At 42.2% G+C, this 24,603-nt stretch overlaps 2 protein-coding genes across 3 annotated transcripts in view; both read left to right on the forward strand.

Moving 5' to 3' along the window:
- Positions 1–1,829: 1,829 nt before the first annotated feature.
- Positions 1,830–7,797, forward strand: RAN (RAN, member RAS oncogene family). 2 transcript variants are annotated; one of them, XM_081966706.1, is made up of 7 exons: positions 1,830–2,070; positions 3,935–3,980; positions 5,239–5,323; positions 5,715–5,840; positions 6,225–6,412; positions 7,122–7,292; positions 7,389–7,797. In XM_081966706.1, the coding sequence occupies exons 2-7, from the start codon at positions 3,942–3,944 to the stop codon at positions 7,431–7,433; spliced, it is 654 nt and encodes a 217-aa protein (XP_081822832.1). In that variant the 5' UTR covers positions 1,830–2,070; positions 3,935–3,941; the 3' UTR covers positions 7,434–7,797. The 2 variants fall into 2 exon arrangements, with proteins under 2 accessions (XP_081822832.1, XP_081822831.1); XM_081966705.1 differs by lacking the exon at positions 1,830–2,070 and adding an exon at positions 2,348–2,417.
- A 13,496-nt stretch (positions 7,798–21,293) lies between these two features.
- The window catches only part of ADGRD1 (adhesion G protein-coupled receptor D1), a 158,862-nt gene continuing 155,552 nt past the window's right edge, over positions 21,294–24,603 (forward strand). Inside the window, exon 1 of the mRNA XM_081966884.1 lies at positions 21,294–21,379. The gene's annotated coding sequence lies outside the window, so the exon portion shown is untranslated. The remainder of the gene's footprint in view (positions 21,380–24,603) is intronic.

Here is a 24,603-nt window from a genome sequence, read left to right on the forward strand (position 1 = left end):
CTGGTGCCTTGCCACAGCAGAAAATATTCACATTTCAATGGATTGATCCTAAGGACAAAAGTAGAAGAGAAAAATAAATGATTCGAACTATGTACAGCGAGGATGAAATGAAATATAATGCAAACTTCCTTTCTGACCACTAAGAGGCAAACTGAGGCATTCCCAGAAAGAAACATTTAAATTGATGACAATAAATTATAGAATAGAATTCTACAAAGGTGGAAGGGAACTTGGTGGTCTTCTAGTCCAACCCCCTACTTTGGCAGGAAACTGTACACCACTTCAGACAAATGGTTATCTAATCTCTTCTTGAAAACTTCCAGTGTTGGAGCATTCACAATTTCTGGAGGCAAGTTGTTCCACTGGTTAATTGTTTTACTGTCAGGAAATTTATCCTTAGTTTCTAATCAAAAGGTCAACCATTACAATTTAAAATGTCCAAGTAAGAAAAAAAAGGGACTGGACTGATTGGATCACTTCCATCATTAAATTTTGGGTCTGTTCCTTTATGAAATAGTGAATAACGGCGTTAATGAAGGCAGGGAAAAACCGGACTGGCAATTTAGTGTCATTGTTGGCTGTTTTGCACTATTTCACCAGCACTGCATTTATTATGATCTTCGGGGCAACATATAATACAATACAATGGTAGAGTTGGAAGGGACCTTGGAGGTCTTCTAGTCCAACCCCCTGCCTAGGCAGGAAACCCTATACCGTTTCAGACAGATAACTATCCAACATCTTCTTAAAGACTTCCAGTGTTGGGGCATTCACAACTTCTGGAGGCAAGCTGTTCCACTGATTAATTGTTCTAACTGTCAGGAAATTTCTCCTTAGTTCTAAGTTGCTTCTCTGCTTGATTAGTTTCCACCCATTGTTTGACTCCCTCTTCTTTGTGGCAACCCCTGAGATATTGGAAGACTGCTATCATGTCTCCCCTGGTCCTTCTTTTCATTAAACTAGACATACCCAATTCCTGCAACCGTTCTTCATATGTTTTAGTCTCCAGTCCCCTAATCATCTTTCTTGCTCTTCTCTGTACTCTTTCTAGAGTCTCCACATCTTTTTTACATCGTGGTGACCAAAACTGAATGCAGCATTCCAAGTGTGGCCTTACCAAGGCATTATAAAGTGGTATTAACCACTTTATTAAGAGCTTTGTCTTCAGCCAGCCACCTGGGATCGATTCACCATTGCAATTGCCCCAGGAATGGGAAAAATCAGTGCAAACCCCCCCCCCCCCAAATCCATCTGCAGGGCATGTTCCCTAACTTTTGCAATGCTGGACTACATAGCCCATCTCCTCCCCAAAAGACAAGCTAAAGCCTCGTTTTGCAATCAGACAAATGGCAAGGTGGCAAGAAAGAAGCACCTTGCTGGGGCCCAATGGCTCTTTTGCATCGCCCTTTGCATTGCTTGCTTTTAAAGTCAAATTCAAAAATGCATCCCTAATAATAATTATAATAATTTTATTTTTATTGTTTTTATTATACTTTATTCATTAAACATGAAACTCAGTCAAATTCAAAAATGTATCCCTAATAATAATAATAATAATAATTTTCCTCCTTTGTGTATTTTAAGTCTAAAATAGAGGCGGCCGCAGGGAGGGGAAGAGGGAGGGGGGAGAAGAGTGCTCCCTTTTCGCGCCAGAACGCCTGTGCGCCATCGCGCAGGCGCAGCCCCAACGCGGGTGGGTGGGCGGAGCTATCGAAGAAGCCGCGCGCATTCATTCTCTCCGCCGAGAAAGGTGGGGGTGGGTCTGCGCAGCGAGGGCAGAAAAAGAGAAAGAGCGACGAACCCAAGCTTCTGACGTTAAGCCCCTCCCCTCTCCCCGCGGCTACGCCGAGACGCTGATTGGCTACTTCCCGGCGCCGCTACGTCACCGGCGTGCGCGCTCCCCCCACCCTCGGCTGCTGCTGCGGCTGCTTGCTTCTTTCAGGGCGATTTTGAACGAGCGCGCTTCCGCCATCTTCCCTCACAGCCCGCCCGTCCGCTCGCTTTTCCCCTCAGTCACAGCGGCAGCCGCGAGCGGAGAAAGAAGGAAGGCAAAGCAGCGGACGAGAAAAGGTAACCCGATCGGCGAAGGGAGGGAAGGAAAAAAAACAGGCCGCGGCCGGGCTCGCCCACCTCGCGGGAACAGCTAGGCCGCCTCTCATTTCTTTTCACCCCACCCCCCAACTCCACACCGCCCCCCCCAAAAGGGCGGGAAAGGCCTTCCGGATGATTCCCCCCCCGCCGCCGCCTCGAGGAAAAAGAGGCGCATGCGCGGGGAGGGGGGGGGAAAGCGAAGCGGCGGTTGGCGGGAGGCCGTTGGCGGTTGGGGGGGGAAGAGCGCGAGGAGGGCTTTGTGCGCATGCGCGGGGAGGGGGGGTGGAATGGGCGCCCAAACGCAGCTCGCTCTCCTTTCTTCGGAGGTGAGTCGAAAAAATAGGTCGGGGGGGGGGATGGATAGAGGAGGATGCTGGGTGGAAAAAAAGGGAGGGCTTTCTGGGAGGGGGGAGTTTCTTCAGCCTCCATGTGGCTTTCCCCCCCTTAAGGGGAGTGGCCTAGAAAGGTGGGGGAGGGGCGCTTTTTTGGGGGGGCTCTTTATTGCTTCCTACGTGCTTATTGGGGGATGCCAAGAAAGTGGGGGAGGGGCGCTTTTGGGGGGTCTCTTCTGCTCCTCCAGACTTTTTTCTTATATGTTGAAAGAAGGTATTCCTTGGGGTGGGGGCTCTTGTTTATCGCTTCCTACAGACTTACTCCTGGGGGGGGGTGCCAAGAAAGGTGGGAGGAGATGCCCTACTTCTGGAGGGGGGTGTCTCTGTTCCCCCCCCGCCGACGTTTTCATTTACGGCAGTGGTTCCCAACCTTTTGGCCATGCCCCACCTAAAATCCTGATCCCCCCCCCCCCCATAACTCTTACTTTACTCAAAAAGCGAATACTCACATGGAGGAAGCCTAAAAGGCCATTAGCTTGGTTTAAACAAGGTTCAAATTGCCCCCATTCAAAATCAAACTGCCCCCCCTGTGGGGCCTGGGCCCCACTTTGGGAACCACTGATTTAGGGAGTCCTAAGAAACATGGGAGAGCTCTCTCCTTTAGGGGAACACTCTCTTCTGCTCCCTTCCCCCGGGTTTTGCCTATAGGGAAGATGCCTAGAAAGGTGGGACCCCCCCCCCAATACGTAAGGGGAATCTCTTCTAATCCCCCAATCTTTACTTTGGGGAGATCCCAAGAAAAGGGGAAGGGGGACTCTCTTCTACCCTCCAGATTTTTGACTTGGTGGGGGGAAGGCAAGAAAGTGAGGGGGGAATAAAAATTATTCAAAAAAAAAAAAAAGAAAGTGAGGGGGGCCTTTATGGGGTTATCTTGTCCCCCCCTTTTGTCTTTAAGGGGAGATCACATTAAGGGGGAATTGTAAAATCCCTTCTATTCCCCCAGAGGATATGCTAAGAAAAGGGAAAGGGAGACCCCCCCCCCCCGACTTTTGCCTTGGGTGGGGTGCCAAGAAAGGTGGGTGTGGGCCCTTCTCTTTTGCCCTCAGACTTAGGATGCCTGGAAGAGGGGGTGGGGGGCGCATATTCTTATAAAAGGAAAACAGGTGATTTGATTTTGCAGCTGGGTCCTCTTCTCCTCTGCCTCCCTCTTTTCCCTTCTCTGCCCAGTCTGTTTTTCACCACCTCTGACAAGCCCCTGGTTGTGCAGTTTTGTGTGGAATGTAGCTGTATGTGTTTGTTGTTTTTATAAGGGCTGGAAGGGGGGAGGGAGGGAGGAGAAACACACCAAAACCTTGCCAGCCCTCTCTCTGCCTGCCTGCCGCCATTTACTGCTTCCTCCTCGACCCGGATGGAGAGTTGAGCCAGCCAGCCATGCGCCTTGGAGCGTCGTAGTGGGGCAGACGATCATCCGCAGTGCCGCCTCTCCACTCATGCGTTGCTCTTTCCCACAGACGCAGCATGGCCGCCCCACAAGGAGAACCCCAAGTGCAGTTTAAGGTAGGGCTGAGTGGCCTCCTTTTCACCCTGGTTTTTGTAATGATTTTGTCCTGGAGGAAACCTGCGTAGCAAGCTGGGCCTCCAGGCTTTCTTTGTTGTTTGCAAATCCACAGGAATTCTTTTCTGGCTTATGCCGATCTCCTTTTTGGGCTGACTGGTTTTTTGACTCCCCCCCCCTTTCACTTCAAAGAAATGCCTGTTCTCGATGGAACGTAAATTTATTTTAAATCTGTTGAGGGCTGACAGTGTGTGGTTAGAAATTTGATATGGTTTCTTTAGAAGACAGATATGTAAAATATGACCAATCTGATTCCCAAATAGACTTGTGGCCTACACTGTATGCCTGTTTTCTTATGTATTTGTAGATTTTAATACAGTTTAGTCCCAACTCAAAAAGTCAGATTGCTATCTAAACATTGTAATTTTTAATGAGTCATGTTATCTCTGATAATTTATATTGAAGGAGTTTCTTTTGATGCATTCCTGCTGGAGAGTGAAGGTAGTGCTTTTGGTAGATTAGTAAACTTTTTTAAAAGTTGGATTGAATTTGTAAATATGGAAAACATTACACATATCTACTATAATTTTATTAATATTGTCCAAATAGTGGTTATTCCCTATTCTATTCCAAGCAGTGGTGGGTGCTTTTAATTGTAAAATTGTATAATTTATTTTGAGAACATAAGAAATAATTGGATATGAGTTTTCTAGTCCTTTTGAGTAACTTCAAAGACATGGAAATAAAGTTTTAAATAAAGCAAAATTAATTATATATAAACCATTCTTTTGCTTAGCTTTTCCTTAGATTAAGTCATGAATTTGCCAATAAAACATCAAGATGGGAAAATACATAACATAAATCAATTAGCTACCTTTTATTTTTAATAAGAATTTTTTTTTTATAAGAAACATTTTTCTGCTAATTGTCACAACTGGAGTAGTTTGCAAGGTATATGAAAGTTTGAATATCAATTTTGAATTTATTTCAATTTTGAAATAAGCCTGTTGTTTTGGATGAGATGGCTTATGTAAATAGTTTGTAGATACATCTGGTTAATTGTAGTATCTGAGTTACTAGCCTAGCCAATTTTCTGCTTACAAAAATTTACATCTAACTTTCCCTAGATCTTTATCCTATCCTGTAACAATTACAGCATACTGTTGGTATATATTTCTGTTTTGTAAGATTGATACTGGTAGAAAAAGAATATTAGCATAAGACAATTTTCTTAAAAATCTTTTTTTAAATTTTTTTCAGCTTGTTTTGGTTGGTGATGGTGGCACTGGTAAAACAACTTTTGTGAAACGCCACTTGACTGGTGAATTTGAGAAGAAGTATGTAGGTATGTAAACTGTTTTAAGTCATCTAGACACTTTAAAATGATTTTGATAGCTATCTTACCTTTCAGAGGACCAGGTCTAAACTAACGAATGTAAAATGCTAGATATCTATACAGTTATGGTCTGTATATTTGAAAGGCCTAGGGTCTCATACAATTTGAGCTGAAAAGACATCTGAGCCATAATTAGCCTTTTCGTCTCTCCTGGTGGATGGGGGGGGGGGAAATCTTTAAAATAAAAACAAATAACTTTTAAAGAAAAGTTGCTTCTTAACAATTTGTAGGCAAGATGCGGACTGGCCCAGGATGGATAAATAACTTAGAAATAGTCCTTAAAAGCTTTGTGTTGTGCCTTCACATTCTGTGTAGCAACTAAGATTTCATTTTGTTGTAGCTACTCTGGGAGTTGAAGTCCATCCTCTGGTGTTCCACACTAACAGAGGTCCCATTAAATTTAATGTATGGGACACAGCTGGTCAAGAAAAGTTTGGAGGTCTGCGGGATGGTTACTACATTCAAGGTCAGTTCAAGAGTGACAGGGGTGTCATATACATTTTGTAAATAAATTGATTATCTGAACAAATATTTGTGAACAGGAAATAAAGAACTATGCTACGTCAATAACCTAAGTGTTCCCATTTCTGTTTTCTATCAAAATGTTAGAATTATATTTACGTATGTTAAAAAGATGATAATGAAGATTTATTACCTGCAAGTTTCCTATATTTTGAAACTTAATGTGAAACTACATCAAAATGAATCTGCATTAAGGTTAGGATACTGTTGAAGTAACAATGCAAACGTTTGGGAGTGCTTTTATATACAAATTGCTTTAATATGAGAAGTGTACATGATGCTACTTCTATCCCCCTTGACTAATCATGCCCATGGCTTTACCTTCTAGCTCAATGTGCCATCATAATGTTCGATGTAACATCAAGGGTTACCTACAAGAATGTACCCAACTGGCATAGAGATCTGGTACGGGTTTGCGAAAACATCCCCATAGTTTTGTGTGGCAACAAAGTGGATATCAAGGACAGGAAAGTCAAAGCAAAGTCCATTGTCTTTCACAGGAAGAAGAACCTGCAGGTAAGAACAAGGCATCCCTTCTAGCTCAACAAATATTGATGTGAGCTACTATGAGTAAGGAAACGTCTGCAAGAAAGCTCCGAAAGCACCAGGGGACAGACAGACACACACACACACCCATACTAAATGTACCTGTTTTGCAGCTTTAATTCTTTATAGTTTGGGTTTTAATCCAACAAACCTATTTGTTAAGTGCTTGTGTGTGTGTGTGGGGGGGGATCCTCTTTCCTTTTTATAGATTATGCAATGTGATTGAAGCAAAATAATAACAACCATACTTGATTTATGCAGACGTTTCCTTACATAGCTAGGTAACATCAGTGCCAGCCTGGCCATTGTGTTACCTAGTGTTATCTACTTAGATAATGAAAGGTTTGCAAGAAAATTAACTGAGAGAACATCAAAGACACCACCACCCCCAGTTCAACCCTGAACTAAAAATATTCTGTTCTATCAATGTTTTCATTTAGTTGGCAATGATTCCTGAAGTGATTTTTCTCTTTGAATCTGCTCGCTCTGATCTCTCAATTCCAATTAAAGTAGGCACCTATTTAAGGGTGATAGAAAGATTTAAAGTAAGTCAAACCAGCGAAGGATGTCTTCTCAGAACGCAAACCGCAAATGCACAGTAGAAGTCACCTGCAGAGGACAACGGATACCTCAATCTCTTGCTAACTCAAGTTCCCTCTCTGTAACCTTTTGCGTTTAGTACTATGACATTTCGGCCAAGAGTAACTACAACTTTGAGAAGCCCTTCCTTTGGCTGGCGAGAAAGCTCATTGGAGATCCCAACCTGGAATTCGTTGCCATGCCTGCTCTTGCGCCCCCGGAAGTTGTTATGGATCCAGCATTGGCAGCACAGTACGAGCAAGATTTACAGGTAACCGTTTTTTTTTAAAAACCCACCTTGGCCACCTTCCTGTGGCCTAGATATTTCTTTCGGAGCTCTTTGACCCTTCCTTTTCCCCTCTTCCAGATTGCTCAGACCACCGCACTGCCAGACGAAGATGACGACCTGTGAGGGGGACGAAGCTGGAGCCCAGCGTCAGAAGTCTAGTTTTATAGGCAACTGTCCTGTGATGTCAGTGGTGCAACGTGTTTGCCACTTTATTATTCTAGCTGACCAGAACATGTGCTTTAAATCTTTGGGATGCTGAAAGAGAGAATGGGGGTTTGGCGTGTGAATGTGGCAGTTAAAATAAAATTCCTTCATTTTTTTGGACCTGCATATTTAGCTGTTTTGGACTGCAAATTTACTCCACATTTGAGTTACAGATCTGACTGCTGCAGTCTCATCACAGTATTCAGTGGTAAATCTTGTTTGTTACTGTCATTCCCATTCCTTTTTGTTTAGATCATAATAAAGTTGTATTTCAAATACCCAATCAAGCGGCTCTTTCAGAGGATAATTATTTTTAGGAGCAAGATTTGGAAGGTTTTTTTTTAAAAAAAACACACACTTCTCTTCTAAAATATTTCTGCATTCAGGTCGTGACTGAAGCTCATAGTTTGGCATCTAAATTTTAAGCTAGCTATCTGGCCTAAATGAATTTACAAGCCTAAATCTCATTTTGGTTTGGCCTAAATAATTGCAGGTAGATCCAAAGTGTACAATAGACGCCGCCCTCTGGATTTGTAGAGTTGAGGAAAATCACTGAACGCTAGATGAAATTATGAAATAGGCTGCTTCAGTCAGATTAATTTTCAAGAAACACTCTTAGGTCTAAAGCAGGGGTGTCCAAACTTGGGAACTTTAAGACTTGTGGACTTCAACTCCCAGAATTCCCCAGCCAGCATAGCTGGCTGGGGAATTCTGGGAGTTTGAAGTCCACAAGTCTTAAAGTTCCCAAGTTTGGACACCCCTGGTCTAAAGTGTGGTGCAGTGGCCTCGAGGTGGGGCTCTTGCCTCACAATCAAGAACGCCATGCGTTCGATCCTAGGTAGGGGCAGATCTCTCTCTGGGCACAATGAGAATATATTTGCTGAACCAAACTCCACACTGGCGACAGGAAGGGCATCTAGCCGGTAAACACTCAGCTCCGCTCAATGGCCCAGACTACCCCACAAGGGATGGGGTTAAAAGAAGAAGATTCTTAGGTTTAAACATGTTTTTCTTCTACCTTGGTGACTACCTGCAACCACCAAGCCCTACTTGACATGCTGCTAATTGTTAATGTCTAATTAAAGGGGGAGGGTGCATTTTCTTAAGGCTGGTTATTCTCTAATGGCTACCCCCTCCATTCTGGACAGGGAGGATAACAAACTAGCATTGCAGGCCAGAGAGGTGACTACCGGCCCTAGAAATAAATTCAGAGATCCTGCTGAGGACTGGGACCTCCCAACATGCCAGCACCTCATCTCATTTCGAACCTTTTTTTTTTTAAAGCATGGGTCCTTATGGACACCAAGGGGACGCCCATAGGTACTGTTTCTGCTGGGGGGAAAGCACAGTTGTGCAGCATTGTGAGTTTAACCTGATTGCTTCTGTAGACGTTGGCTAAACTGATCAGGTAGGACCACATCATCAGCAGGAACGAGGAATCTTCTTGGCCAGTCTTGGCTCGCCTAAACTTTTTTCCAAGATGAAGGTTGCAAATATAGAGGTTGAGTGGGCACAGCTACAACCTAGTAGCCTTGTGCATTTTCTGCTGTGTAATGGCATAAAAACCACCTGGTTTATGGTCCAAGCAGGCCTTGCTGACTGCAAATACAGTTTTGAGACCAAACTTCTTTTATTAAAGAGGAACAGGCGTTCACTGCCTGTAATAGCTACCCAGGTGCCTTAGTTGAACAGCCGTTGGGATTCTGGTTGTAGGTTGAAAAACAGGAACAGCACATCTGAATTGAACTGAGGCAGAAAAAAGTCTGATTTGCTTCTAATTCATCGCCTTCCCAAAAATGGATAAATATATGTGTCCTATGTTTTAATATCACACGCAACTGGATCCCAGCCTCAACCTGATGTCATTTCAGACTGAATCTCTTAATCCACAAAATAACACCAGGTTAGGGTTTTAGCTGAAGCTTGTGTTCCTAGTGCATGCTCTGCATCTTGAGTTACCTGAAATTATTGGTGAACCAGCAGGATATAAATTATTTTGTTAGAAAACAAAAATCAGCACACAGAGCCTAAGTGTGTGGGAAATGGTTGTGTCTCAACTAATAAGGGAGAATGTTTGGGGGGGGGGATTCAATTAGAGAAGCAGAGATGAAGCATTGCACCCTTCTCAAATTTTTCTCCCCCGTTTATAGTGAATTCTGTTTTGAGGAGGGGATTAAAACTATTGTCTCCATCCCTTCCCCCCTCCCCAATGGTTATTGTTCAGTCATAAATTGATCTTAACTTAGAAATGGGGTAGAATTCCAGGTGAACTGGATATGGTTTTAAAGATGGGACTAAACAAAAATTGAATTAAAAAGACACCCTCTCTCTTCCTAACAAGATAGGAAAGGTTAATGTTTGTATCCTGAAAATGGGACTTTTCCATTATTCAACCATTAAGAGACGGCAAGCTCTTCATATTTTGTGAAGTGACCCACAGTTCTGTCAGTTAAAAGCAGAACATTACTCAAAGAGCGATGACGGAATAGAGTTATTTACTTGGACGATCTAAATTACTCCTCTAGTGGCTCCAGGCAGCTTAAGAGCCAATAAAAACATACCTTCCAATAAAATATAAACTGGAACAGCAGCATTTAAAAGGCCTTGGGAAATAAATCTCTTTGAGCCCCTTCCTAAACTTCGGTAAAATACTTGCTTCCTGTGATTGTCATTTGTTCCAAAATACAGATTCCACCAAGGAGAAAAGTGAATTGGACACTTGATATCCCAGAGATATTATATATTTAGGTTTCACCTGTGTAAGGTCATCTCATCCTCTAGGCATCACAAGGACTTTTAAGACTCATGGCCCACCGAGACCACATGTAATGTCTAACGTTTCCCAACCTTGGCTGCTTGAAGATGGGTGGACTTCAAGTGCCATCATTCCCCAACCAGCATAGATGGGAAATTCTGAGTGTTGATATCCACCCCATCAAGTTGCCATGGTTGAGAAGCACGGGTCTAAACTCTCTTCTGAAGTCAATCCCCACCAAGACAGCACAATCTCAACGTCAACGAATGCCAGGTCTCCAGATAAAAAAGATACTGCTTTATCCAGGAGTCTTCCTGAATGTTGAAGTCTTGCTCTCCACCATGTACTACTGTATAACTCTCCCTTCTTGATGGGCTTCAATTCTTCTAACATTTCAATCTGGAGTCTCCAGTTGGAGTCACCAAACTTACTCACTGGTGATTCAACTTCCTCCCTCTTGATCAGTTTCCCTTTGGATTCTGGGATATTTATATATATATATATATGTATGTATGTATGTATGTATGTATGTATGTATGTATGTATGTATGTATGTATGTATATATATATATATATATATATATATATATATATATATATATATATATATATATATATATATATATATATATATATATATATATATATATATATATATATATATATATATATATATATATATATATATATATATATATATATATATATATATATTACATCATGGAATTGGAAGTGAATCATTCTTCTCCAGCTAATGGACCCTGCGCATCTCCGTTAAACCATTGCATTCATTGTAGAAGCCAATCATTTTTTCCCCTCTCTTGCTCCTGCATCACAAGAGGAGAAGGTGTGGCTTCTGTGGCAGTTTTGTTTTTGCAAATATTGTGAAGACCACACGGGGGTGCTCTCCTTCCACTCAAAGCATTATGCGCTCTGTTGCAGCACAAATACTTTCAGCTAATTTGAGTTCTCCTATGCCACAGCCCCAGGTGGCTGATAACGTCCGACCTTAAATATAGAATGAGAGAATAACAGAGATGGAAGGGACCTTGGAGGTCTTCTAGTCCAACCCTCCTGTTCAAGTGGGAAACCTTATTCCAGACTGTCCAGTATCTTGAAAACCTCCAGTGATGGAGCATAACTTCTGAAGGCAACCCGTTGCTCTGATTAATTGTTCTCACTGTCAGGAAATTTCTCTTTAATTCTCGGTTGGATCGCTCTTTGTTAAGCTTACCTTCTCCCCTTTATTCTGCATATATATCTCCAAATTGCTTTACTAAAATAATTTCCCTCCCTCTATCCCAAAACTATCCCAAATCAGGGTGGCTCAGTGGTTAAGACACTGAGCTTGTTGATTGAAAAGTCGGCAGTTCGGCGGTAAATAAGCTCCCATTACTTGTCCGAGCTTCTGTCAACCTAGCAGTTCGAAAGCACCTAAAAAATGCAAGTAGAAAAATAGGGACCACCTTTGGTGGGAAGGGAACAACATTCTGTGCGCCTTCGGCTTTTAGTCATGCCGGCCACATGACCACGGAGACGTCTTCGGACAGCGATGGCTCTTCAGGCTTTGAAACAGAGATGACACCGTCCCCTAGAGCCGGGAATGACTAGCACAAATGTGCGAAGGGAACATTTACCTTTAGCTATCCCAAAACGTCCCTTCCCCAAGTCTAATTTATGTATGGAGGTAACGTTTTGCGCATCACACCACTGCTTTTAATGCTTGCATATGCTTGCATCTATGTCCCCAATGCGTCTGGAGAACAATTTCATCAAGAATTGAATCTTCAGCTTTTAACCTGCAATCAACTTCCCTTTTGCTTCAGGACAGGATTTACTCATTACATTGGTTGAATAAGCCACATCTGGCCCAACCTAACAATCCTAGCTTGCAGACCATGGTGAATGTATTTACGCAGCTGAGTAAATGAGGTGTTCAACCGGGGCATTTTTATTTTTAAAAAATGCAATTTCTTGCTGTGCAAAACATTGTGAAAATGTTTAAAACTGGCTGGGAACATTAGATAAAAGCATCCAATTAATACAGATCCTTCTTAATGAAGTCTGATACATAAGCAATTAGCATAGATTAATCATTAAGAACACCAACTGCAAAAAAACCCCCCAGTATTATAGAGTTTATACCAGCCAATGCTTATCACACAGCCGCATGCCAATTGATTTTTCCCTCCTGTCTTACGAAGGGTAGAATCTCAATCACGTGAAGTGTTCATACCACTTTACAATGCCTTGGTAAGGCCACCCTTGGAATACGTCATCCAATTTTGGACACCAGATTATAAAAAAGAAGAAGATGTGAAACTCTGGAAAGAGTGCAAAGAAGAGCAACCAGGACGATGAGGCGACTGGAGGCTAAAACAGAGGTGTCAAACTCAATTTCATTGAGGGCCACATCAGGGTTGTGTTTGGCCTGGGGGGGGGGGCAGGAGGGCATGGCCAGCTCGCCATCACTCGTATCGGGGATGCCCGTGGTGGCCCAAGTGCTCTGTCACCGAAAACAGACTCCCGAGCTCCGTTTTCGGCTGCGATGGCCTCCTGCAGCCTTCTGCCATCAAAAATGGAGCTCGGGAGGACTGTGTACAGTCCCTCCACCCCCGAGCTCCATATTCGCTGGCAGAGGCTCCGTGGGCCAGTCCTTTGCTGTTTCCAGGGCAGCCCTGTAGGCCAGATCTAAGCACCCTGCAGGCTGAATCTGGCCCCCGGGCCTTGAGTTTGACACCCGTGAGCTAAAATCTTGACGATTGCAGTGTCAGGGAAAAAAAATGCCCTGGGAAATCTGAGATCAATGGACCGTGGCTGATTCCCTTCCACATATCTTTTGAGATATTGAGAAAAAATAAAAGTCTTTTAAAATATTCTAATTAATAAACAAACTTTAATAATAAAATAATAAAAGTAAATGAAACAGAAATAACTAATTGGTTACATTTTGATAATGAAAGCTACGTCTGCCAAAGTTGGCTGCCGAACAAAGAAGAGAGGAATTTTGGAATGTGTAACGCGTGCGCAATAAATCACTTTCAGATAACATTTTGTTTTATGACCTGCGCAATAAAGCTTTCTTAGTTTAACTCTTGAATGTCAGTTTAGGCAGTTCAGGCCTAGCAAACTTTTTAACATCGTGACATGCAGGAACTGGGCATGGCTAGTCTAGTGAAGAGAAGGACCAGGGGAGACAGGATAGCAGTCTTCCAATATTTGAGGGGCTCCTACAAAGACAAGGGGGTCAAACTATTTTCCAAAGCCCATGAAGGCGAGACAAGAAACAATGGATGGAAACTAACCAAGGAGAGAACCAACCTAGAAATTAGGAGAAATTTCCTAACAGTGAAAGCAGTCAACTAATGGTTGTGGGCCTTCCATTATTGGAGGCTTTCAAAAAGAGCCTGGATATTTGTCTGAAACGGCGTAAGATCTCCTGCTGGAGCAAGGAGCTGGACTAGAAGACCTCCAAGGTCCCTTTCAACTCTACTGTTCTGCCCATGTCTATGATAACCACATCGGGCAGCTTTCCTTTAATACTTGATATTTTGTCAAAAAGATGTTTGCCAATCATCATCATCATTGTTTCATGTTTAATGAATAAAGTATATAATAATAATAAATGATACCCATTGTCATCGAGGCACTTGGTACCATGTCCAAGAATTTTACAAGATACATCCACAAATTGCAGCTTCCTGCAATAACCCCAGTGGAACTGCAAAAAACTGCGCTACTCGGAACATCTTATATTTTAAGAAGGTCCTTGGTTGATACTTAGGAGGCTGGCAGCAACCCGTATCAACCAATGGCAGCAGTCACTGGTATTTGTGATGTATTTTTGAATGATCAGGTGGCTGCATTTCATGTTTAATGAATAAAGTATATAATCATAATAATAATAATAGCAGCTTCCTGCAATAACACCAACGGAACTACAAAAAACTGTGTTACTTGGACATTATATATTTTAAGAAGATACTTGGGTGATAAAGTATATAATAATAATAATAATAATAATAATAATAACAATAATAATAATAATAATAATAATAATAATAATAATAATAATAATAATAATAATAATAATAATAATAATAATCGGGTGGGGCCCGACTAGTAATTAATGCCAAATCCGGCGAAACAACTGGCCGCTGTGATACAATTCTGTTGATGCAATAATAATAATAATAATAATAATAATAATAATAATAATAATAATAATAATAATAGAAACAACGCATCCTTGGCCATTGAAGGATGGATACCAATAGCAACTCAAATGCCCATTCTCAATTTCCTCAGTTCCGTTTTCCCATCAGGCCCAAAACTTAGGAAATTGAAGGCCCAGGAGAAATTCAGTCTGCCTGACAATTAACGGGCTGCCCTCCAGCGAAGAATTAGTAGAATCAATTGCGCGTGATTGCATTGAATAAAATAGGGCTTGATTGGAAACGTCAATGGCAAACAGAAAGAAGGCCATGCAGGAGAAAAGGAGGAAGGCCGCTCTATTGGTGACAAGGGGGCATTAAGAGGAAAAATGAGTCGTCAGCCTCGCCATCCCATTGACCTCTCGATGTCTCGAATTAAAAGAATCTCATTTGCCGTATCGGCTGGAGATAATTGGAGATGCTTGGAACTTGGGCAGTCTCTTGCAAAAAATGATTGTGGAATTTGGCTTGGGCCGCCTCCCGCAATGAGACTCCGATAGTCCCACCCCTTTAATGCCCAAAACAACGGGCCATTTTAATTAGCGATGGCCGCCGATGGAGTTTGTTGTATGTGATGGGAGCCGAGCCGATCTGAATAATGGCAAGCAGATAGTTTTTCCTCCACTCGTGGCGGAACGCAATTTTTCTAAAAGGCCCTCTTGTGTCACATCCGATTAGCTTTGCTCCCTGAAATTCCTGGAGAGGGGGGAGAGGGGGGTTGGTTAATGCTTTAAACACGGCCGTTCCCAATTCCACAATGCAGTGTTATCGAGAGGATCCGTACAAGCTCTAAAGGCGTCCTTGTGCATAGTGTTAGAGATTCACAAGGGAAAGCGGAGCGCAGGCGGATTCTTCCAATCAATTTAACAGACGGACAGAGTTGGAAGGAACCTTGTAGGTCATCTAGTCCAACCCCACCCAAACCGGAGACCCTACCCCAGAGGTGGGTTTCTGCCAGTTCAGCCCGGATGGGACGAACTGGTAGTGGCCTCGCTGGGAGGCTCTGCCCACCCTCCTGGATGCTTCTACGCATGCGCAGAAGTGTTGAGTGCGCATGAGCAAACCGGTAGTAAAAAAAAAATGGAAACCCACCACTTCCCTACACCATTTCCGACACATGGCAGTCCAGTCTCTTCTTGAAAGCCTCCAGTGATGAGGCGCTCACAACTTCCGAAGGCAACTTCTGTTCCATTGGTTGACTGTTCTCACTGTCAGAAAATTTCTCCTTATTGACTGTTCTCACTGTCAGAAAATTTCTCCTTATTTCCAGGTTGAATCTCTCCTTGTTCAGTTTCCATCCATTATTCCTTGTCTGGCCTTCATGGAAAATAGTTTCACCCCTTCCTCTCTGTGGAGGCCCCTCAAATATTGGAAGACTGCTATCCTGTCTCCCCTGGTCCTTCTCTTCACTAGACTAGCCATGCCCAGTTCCTGCAACCATTCATTGTATGTTTTAGCATCCAAGCCTTTGATAATCTTAGATAGATTCAGATTAAAAGAGTTGGAAGGGACTTTGTAGGTCATCTAGTCCAACCCCCCCACCCAAGCAGGAGACCCTACACCATTTCTGACAAATAGCAGTCCAGTCTCTTCTTGAAAGCTTCCAGGGATGAAGCTCCCACAACTTCCGAAGGAAACTTCTGTTCCATAGGTTGATTGTTCTCACTGTCAGAAAATTCCTCCTTATTTCCAGGTTGAATCTCTCCTTGGTCAGTTTCCATCCATTATTCCTTGTCTGGCCTTCATGGAAAATAGTTTCACCCCTTCCTCTCTGTGGAGGCCCCTCAAATATTGGAAGACTGCTATCCTGTCTCCCCTGGTCCTTCTCTTCACTAGACTAGCCATGCCCAGTTCCTGCAACCATTCATTGTATGTTTTAGCATCCAAGCCTTTGATAATCTTAGATAGATTCAGATTAAAAGAGTTGGAAGGGACTTTGTAGGTCATCTAGTCCAACCCCCCCACCCAAGCAGGAGACCCTACCCCATTTCTGACAGATAGCAGTCCAGTCTCTTCTTGAAAGCTTCCAGGGATGAAGCTCCCACAACTTCTGAAGGCAACTTCTGTTCCATGGGTTGATTGCTCTCACTGTCAGAAAATTCCTCCTTATTTCCAATGACAGAATATGTATCCTTAAAAAAAAAACCCTCATTTTTGTTTTGGTTTTCAGTGTCTCCATGTACCTTCTGAGGGTGTTGACGTAATCAATCTGATGTTGACGAAAAGGCTAAAGGGAGTGGTGCGTTTGAGGGAGTCTTAACACAAGAACTATGGTTTGGTTTCTGCATTTTGTTTCTTAGAAATAAACAGGAAACGCCACTCACCATGACTGTCAATTTCTCTTTGAAACCCAACAGGGTGTTGCCAAAGTCTCGAGAAGTTACTAACTTCTTAGTTGCACAAACCTTGTGGGTGATTGCTCACTTCTGCTCTACGGTTCTTTGGAGGGAGGGAAGCTCAGATTTTTCTTGGTACGGAAGAAGAGAGAATCTACTGGATCATCCCCAGAAAGACTTCAGAAATCATAAGACTCAAACATTTCACAGGGTCTTGGCAATGTTCTAATGCAGCGGTCACCCAACGAGTGGTCCGTGAGAAAATTTTGGTAGTCTGCAGAAAAATTATTTGCCTCTTTTTATATTGCACTAAATCAGGAGGTCCTCAAACTATGCCACCTGGGCTGGATACGTGCAATGAATGCTTGTGTTGCTGCAGAGAATCTCCCCCTTTGGGGTCTTTTTGTGCGGGTTGGGGGGATGGGCATAAATTCCGACTTGGGGTCTGCTTCAGCCTCCTGGTGGGGGGCTTTGGGCGAAGGCTGGAGGGAAGCGCCGCTGGTGGCAAAGAGCCGGAGGGCCTCGTTCCAGTGGGACTGCATCATGGTCTGGAACTGGCTGACCATCTCAGCCTGCTGAGCCTCCAGGCGCCGGCACCTGGCCTTGCACTCCCGCAGGTCTTCCCTCTGCTTGGAAAGCCTATGCTCCTAGTCCTCAGTGAGGTGCTTCTGCTGAGCCTCCTTCTTGGCCAGATCCAATTTGACCCCTCATTTCAACCCTGAGCTACAAATATTCTCCTTTATTGGTACTGTATTTATTTACGGTAATTGGTGCGTGATCCACAGTTCAGAATCAAACATGCCAATGATGTGGCTGCATTTATTTCATATTTATTTCCAACATCCCACATAACATTGTTACAGATTGTTCCCGACCCAGTTTTTTCCCCCCAGTTCTTCTAATCAGTCTACTGGAACTGAATTTCTAATGCAATTTACTGGATTTTTCTTCTTAGGGAAATGACTTTCCACGTTGTTCTTTTCCCCTCGGAGGGCAGAAGGGCAACGGGTTTTGGAAAGGAGCAGAAAACGAAGGCATCAGCGTGAAAGTGGGTTTTTCCCCCTAATTATGCGCCTCTGAAGTTGCCGTTGTGTAATAACTACTGCAAGCGAAACCTCAAGTGCTTGCTCCTTCGCTTCGTGTGTGTGTGTGTGTGTGTGTGTGTGTATAAGAAAAGGAAGACAGATTATTTGGATGTGTTTACTTTAACATTGAGGGACACGGTGGCTCAGTGGCTAAGAGGCTGAGCTTGTCAATCAGAAAGCAGTAGGCAGTTTGGCGGTTCGAATCCCTAGTGCCACGTAGCGGTCTAGAAATAAAAGTTTATTATTATTATTGTTGTTGTTGTTGTTGTTGTTGTTGTTGTTGTTGTTATTATCAGTTCGAAAGCAGGTAAAAAATGCAAGTCGAAAAATAGGGACCACCTTTGGTGGGAAGGGAACAGCATCCCCTGCGCCTTCGCCGTTGAGTCATGCCAGCCACATGACTACGGAAACGTCTTCGGATAGTGCTGGCTCTTCGGCTTTGAAACGGAGATGAGCACCGCCCCCTAGAGTCAAGAATTACTAGCACATAAGTACAAGGGAAACATTTACCCATTTTAATGTTGGCATGTTTGTTTGCAAGTTGCATATTCAGGATGGGCCATGGAGTCCATGAATGTTAGAATCGTACAATCATAGAGCTGGAAGGGACCTTGGAGGTCTTCTAGTCTGACCCCCTGACCGAAGTAGGAGTCCTTACATCTTCCAGATTAATGCATTAGTTTGTTTTGGGGGTTATTTGGTGCCTTCAACTCAATATAGACTCCTAGTGACCACTTACAATACAATACAATAATAGTAGAGTTGGAAGGGACCTTGGAGGTCTTCTAGTCCAACCCCCTGCCTAGGCAGGAAACCCTATACCGTTTCAGACAGATGGCTATCCAACATCTTTTTATAGACTTCCAGTGTTGGGGCATTCACAACTTCTGGAGGCAATTACTGTTCCAGAACAATTACTGTTCCAGAGAATTGGCAAGATCTGCCTGCCTGCCTGCCTGCCTGCCTGCCTGCCTGCCTGCCTGCCTGTCTGTCTGTCTGTCTGTCATCATGTCACTCCCATATCTCTCCTTCTCTCCATCCCCACATCCATCCATCTGCCCATCCTGTCTGCCTCTGTGTGTGTGTGTGTTTGTGTGTGTGTGTCTGTCTGTCTGTCTGTCTGTCTGTCTGTCTGTCTGTCTATCTATCTTTCTTCCTTCCTTCCTTCCTTTCTTTCTTTCTTTCTTTCTTTCTTTCTTTCTTTCTTTCTTTCTTTCTTTCTCTCTCTTTCTGTCTCCCTTTCTCCATCCATTTACCATGGATTAGCACCGCCCCCTAGAGTCTGGAATGAGTAGCAAATATGTGCAAGGGGAACTTTTACCTTTATCTACCTACCTACCTACCTACCTACCTACCTACCTACCTACCTACCTACCTAGGTATCATCTATCTATCTATCTATCTATCTATCTATCTATCTATCTATCCATTCATCCATCTATCTATCTATCTATCATCTATCTATCCATCCATCTATCTATCTATCCATCTATCTATCCATCTATCTATCCATCTATCTATCTATATATCCATCTATCTAATCTCATCTCTATCTCTCTGCCTGCCTGCCTGCCTACCTACCCATCTATCTCTATATCTCTATATTCCATATTTGAAAGTATTCTGTACCTCTTTTACCTTTAATGTCAGCCTATCCATTTCTGTGCAATCTTAATTTTTTTTTTAAAAATTACATCTTCTTATCTCTCTTCTTTCCTCATTTTCACAATACTGTGAAAATACAATTCTTCCTCCCATCAAAATGTGCAACATTAAATATAAAATCCCCCTTATTATATTCTTCTAGTGCTACACCTAACTCAGTGGTGAGTTCTGTCCACCATGAATCATCACTGCACTGTCCATGAATTTAGCCGTTTCCTGTTTCCGCTCGCCTCCTGGATACTCCTTAGGTTTCCTGTCCGGATAAGGAAAGCAAAATAAGCTTCTATTTTGGTTCTGTTCGCCCACAAACTTTCCAAACTCGATTGCAGAAAATAACGACTTCAGCAACAGAGTGGTCAACACCTGGAATGCTCTACCTGACTCTGTGGTTTCTTCCCCAAACCCCCAAAATCTTTAACTTTAGACTGTCTACTGTTGACCTCACCCCAATCCTAAGAGGTCTGTAAGGGCATAAGCGCATCAATTTGCCTACCTCCCCTGTCCTAATATTCCCTTGCATTCCTATCCATTTCAAGTATCCAAAATCATGTTTATACTTATATATGTTATCTAATTTATGCCTGACGAAATAAATAAATAAATAAAATAAAATCAATAAAATCAATAACATAAAATAAAATAAATGCTTCCATAATTTGATTGGGAATGATGTATTCATAATCATGTTTATACTTCTCTCTGTTATCCAATTCATGCTTGATGAAATAAATAAATAATAAAATAAATAAAATAAATGCAATCAATAAAATAAAATAATAAAATCAATAAAATAAAATCAATAAAATCAATAAAAAGATAAAATAAGCAAATGCTTCCATAACCTGATTATGAATTATGTATTCATAATCATGTTTATACTTTTATCTGTTATCTAATTCGTTCTTGATGAAATAAATAAATAAAATAAATACAAAATAAAATAAATGAAATAAAATAAATAAAATAAGCCAAATAAATAAAATAAATAAATTATATAAAATAAATAAATGCTTCCATTACCTGATTATGAATTATGTATTCATAATATGTTTATACTTTTATCTGTTATCTAATTCATGCCTGATGAAATAAATAAATAAATAAAATAAATACAATCAATAAAATAACTAAAATAAAATAAATAAAATAAAATAAATAAAATAAATAAATTATATAAAATAAATAAATGCTTCCATTACCTGATTATGAATTATGTATTCATAATATGTTTATACTTCTATCTGTTATCTAATTCATGCTTGAAATAAATAAATATAATAAGTACAGTCAATAAAATAAAATAATAAAATAAATAAACTAAGCAAAATAAATAAAATAAATAAATTATATAAAATAAATAAATGCTTCCATAACCTGTTTATACTTTTATCTGTTATCTAATTCGTTCTTGATGAAATGAATAAGTAAAATAAATACAAAATAAAATAAATGAAATAAAATAAATAAAATAAGCAAAATAAATAAAATAAATAAATTATATAAAATAAATAAATGCTTCCATAACCTGATTGTGAATTATGTATTCATAATATGTTTATGCTTCTATCTGTTAGCTAATTCATGCTTGATAATAATAAAATAAATAAAAAATGCTTCCTTAATGTGTACCTACATGGTTCCGCCTGAAGGTGGTGATCTTGAGCAACTAATGAAGCAGACACAGCTTGGATTATAATTAGCCACAGCTGACAAAAGGTTCAGATAATAAACACCAAGCTTTATGTAACAATATGGAGGCCGGGAAACTTCGAGGATGTTGTCCTCGTGCAAGGACCACGCTGCTTTTCAGGTAGTTGGGATTTGGGGGTCATTGAGAGCAGAAAATCTGCAGATTTAAGTTGTGGGTGCTCCATCTTTGGAGTCACCCCAAGGTGCTTTTTTCAGGAGGCAACTGGACTTTCTGGTTTGTTTGTTTTTTCTTTTGAAGACGTTTTGCTTCTCACCCAAGAAGCTTCTTCAGCTCTGACTGGATGGTGGGGAATGGAAGGATTTATACTCCTTGCAGAGAGCTGGTCATTTGCCTCCTTTTAGAGGGTCGTTGAAGCCCTTGGAGGTTTATCTGAGCCCTCAGAGTTACCTGAGTGGTGCAAATGGTTCCAGTTTTTTTCCATCTGGAAATCCATTCCTCCTCCCACACTGTTCCAAGGGTCTTCATCACAAATTGTATAGCTAAAAGTCTGTAGAGATTCCCAGTCATCCAGGTCATACAGATACAGATTAACAGAGTTGGAAGGGACCTTGGAGGTCATCTAGTCCAACCCCTCCCCCCATGCCCAAGCAGGAGACCCCACACCATTTCTGACAAACGGCAGTCCAGTCTCTTCTTGAGAGCTTCCAGGGATGAAGCTCCCACAACTTCTGAAGGCAACTTCTGTTCCGTGGGTTGATTGTTCTCACTGTCAGAAAATTCCTCCTTATTTCCAGGTTGAATCTCTCCTTGGTCAGTTTTCCATCCATTATTCCTTGTCTGGCCTTCATGGAAAATAGTTTCACCCCTTCCTCTCTGTGGCAGCCCCTCCAATATTGGAAGACTGCTCTCCTGTCTCCCCTGGTCCCTCTCTTCCCTAGCCATACTGAGTACTTGCACTTGAAGGTTTATTTGTGTCTTCAGGGTCCCCTGAGTGGTACAAATGGTTCCTGCAGTCTCCCATTTTTTCCTCTGGAAATCCATTCCTCCTCCCACACCATTCCAAGGGTTTTCATCCCAAATTGTATAGCTAAAAGTCTGTAGAGATTCCCAGTCATCCAGGTCATACAAATACAGATTAACAGAGTTGGAAGGGATCTTGGGGGTCATCTAGTCCAACCCCCCCATGCCCAAGCAGGAGACCCCACACCATTTCTGACAAATGGCAATCCAGTCTCTTCTTGAAAGCCTCCAGGGATGAAGCTCCCACAACTTCTGAAGGCAACTTCTGTTCCATCGCTTGATTGTTCTGTCGGAAAAAAAAATCTCTTTATTTCCAGGTTGAATCTCTCCTGGATCACTTTCCATCCATTATTCCTTTTCCGGCCTTCGGGTGCTTTGGAAGATAGCTTGACCCCCTTCCTCTCTGTGGCAGCCCCTCCAATATTGGAAGACTGCTCTCCTGTCTCCCCTGGTCCCTCTCTTCCCTAGCCATACTGTGTACTTGCACTTGAAGGTTTATTTGTGTCTTCAGGGTCCCCTGAGTGATGCAAATGGTTCTTGTAGTCTCCCATTTTTTTCCTCTGGAAATCCATTCCTCCTCCCACACCATTCCAAGGGTTTTCATCCCAAATTGTACAGCTAAAAGCTATATGTCTTCTTGAAAACCTCCAGCAATGAAGTACCCACTACTTTTGAAGGCAAGTTGTCCCAATGATTATTTCTTCTCACCGTCAGGAAATTCCTCCTTAGCTCCAGCCCGGATCTCTCTTCAAATGATCTTCACCCGTTATTCCTTGTCCTGCCTTCAGGTGCTTTGGGGAGTCTCTCTTCTGTGTGAGGAGAACCCATCAAACATTGGAAGACCTGTTACCTTCGTTTTGTTAGACTAACAGAGTTAGAAGAGACATATCATATGTGGTGGACTTGTGTCAAAGCAATATATTTTTTTGCCAAAAATACATAAGCGGTTAGAAAAGATGATAGGAAAACAGGTAGATTTTAAACCCGAACTGTTTTTATTAGGTATAATATCAGGAAAACCTGATGAGCAAACTATATATTTAATATTGCACGTCTTAACAGCAGCCAGGAATATATTTGCACAAATATACAAGAGCTGTGGTGGCGCAGTGGTCAGAGTGCAGTACTGCAGGCTACTTTCTGCTGACTGCCGGCTGACTGCAATTTGGCAGTTCAAATCTCACCAGGCACAAGGTTGACTCTGCCTTCCATCCTTCCGAGGTGGGTAAAATGAGGACCCAGATTGTTGAGGGCAAGAGGCTGACTCTGTAAACCACTTAGAGACCGCTGTAAAGCGTTGTGAAGCAGTATATAAGTGCTATTACTATTGCTCTTCCTTCCTTTCTTCCTTCCATCTATCCATCCATCCATCCATCGTAGAGCAGGGGTTAGAATGCAGTATTGCAGGCTAACTCTGCCCACAGCCTGGAGTTCGACCCTGACAGGCTCAAGGTTGATTCAGCCTTGCATCCTTCCGAGGTGGGTAAAATGAGGACCCAGATTGTTGGGGACAAGAGGCTGACCCTGTAAACCGCTTAGAGTGGGCTGGAAAGGCCTGTGAAGCAGTATATAAGTCTACAGGCTATTGCTATTGCTCTTCCTTTTCTCCTTCCTTCCTTCCTTCCTTCCTTCCTTCCTTCCTTCCTTCCTTCCTTCCTTCCTTCCCAGTGGTTAGAATGGAGTATTGCAGGCTAACTCTGCTGGCTGCCAGGAGTTCAATCATGACTGGCTCAAGGGTGACTCAGCCTTCTGTCCTTCCGAGGTGGGTAAAATGAGGACTCAGATTGTTGGGGGCAAGAGGCTGACTCTGTAAACCACGTAGAGTGGGATATAAAGCACTGTGAAGCGGTATATAAGTTTTCAGAAAGTGCTGTTGCTCTATTGGAAAAACGAAGAAACACGGCAAGACGAAGAGATAATGAGGAAGATACTAGATTGTGAATAAATGGACAGACGTACGCTGAAGATTAAACAGAAAGAAGACACAGAATATTATTTAACGTGGACATTATTTTACCAATGGTTGGGGGGGGGGGGGGAAAGAGGTGGAGATTAAGAATGCAATCTGTATTGTTAAGCGCATTGAACAACCCGGATAACACAATGTTTATTAAGCACTAACAAAATGTAAACAATAGACAATCAATAAAATCCTTTAAAAAAAAAGAGAGACAGAGACAATGGAGGTCTTCTAGTCCAACCCCCTGCATAAGGAGGAGATCCTAATGACCCATTCCAGAGAAATGGCTGCCCAATCTCTGCTTAAAAACCTCCAGTGATGGAAGTTCTAGAGTCAAGTCATCCCACCGATTCATTGTTCTCACTATCAGGAAATTTCTTCTGAGTTCAAGGTTGGGGATCTA

The sequence above is a fragment of the Natrix helvetica genome, assembly GCF_964273705.1.
Source record: "Natrix helvetica genome assembly, chromosome: 14".
Classification (NCBI taxonomy): Eukaryota; Metazoa; Chordata; class Lepidosauria; order Squamata; family Natricidae; genus Natrix; species Natrix helvetica.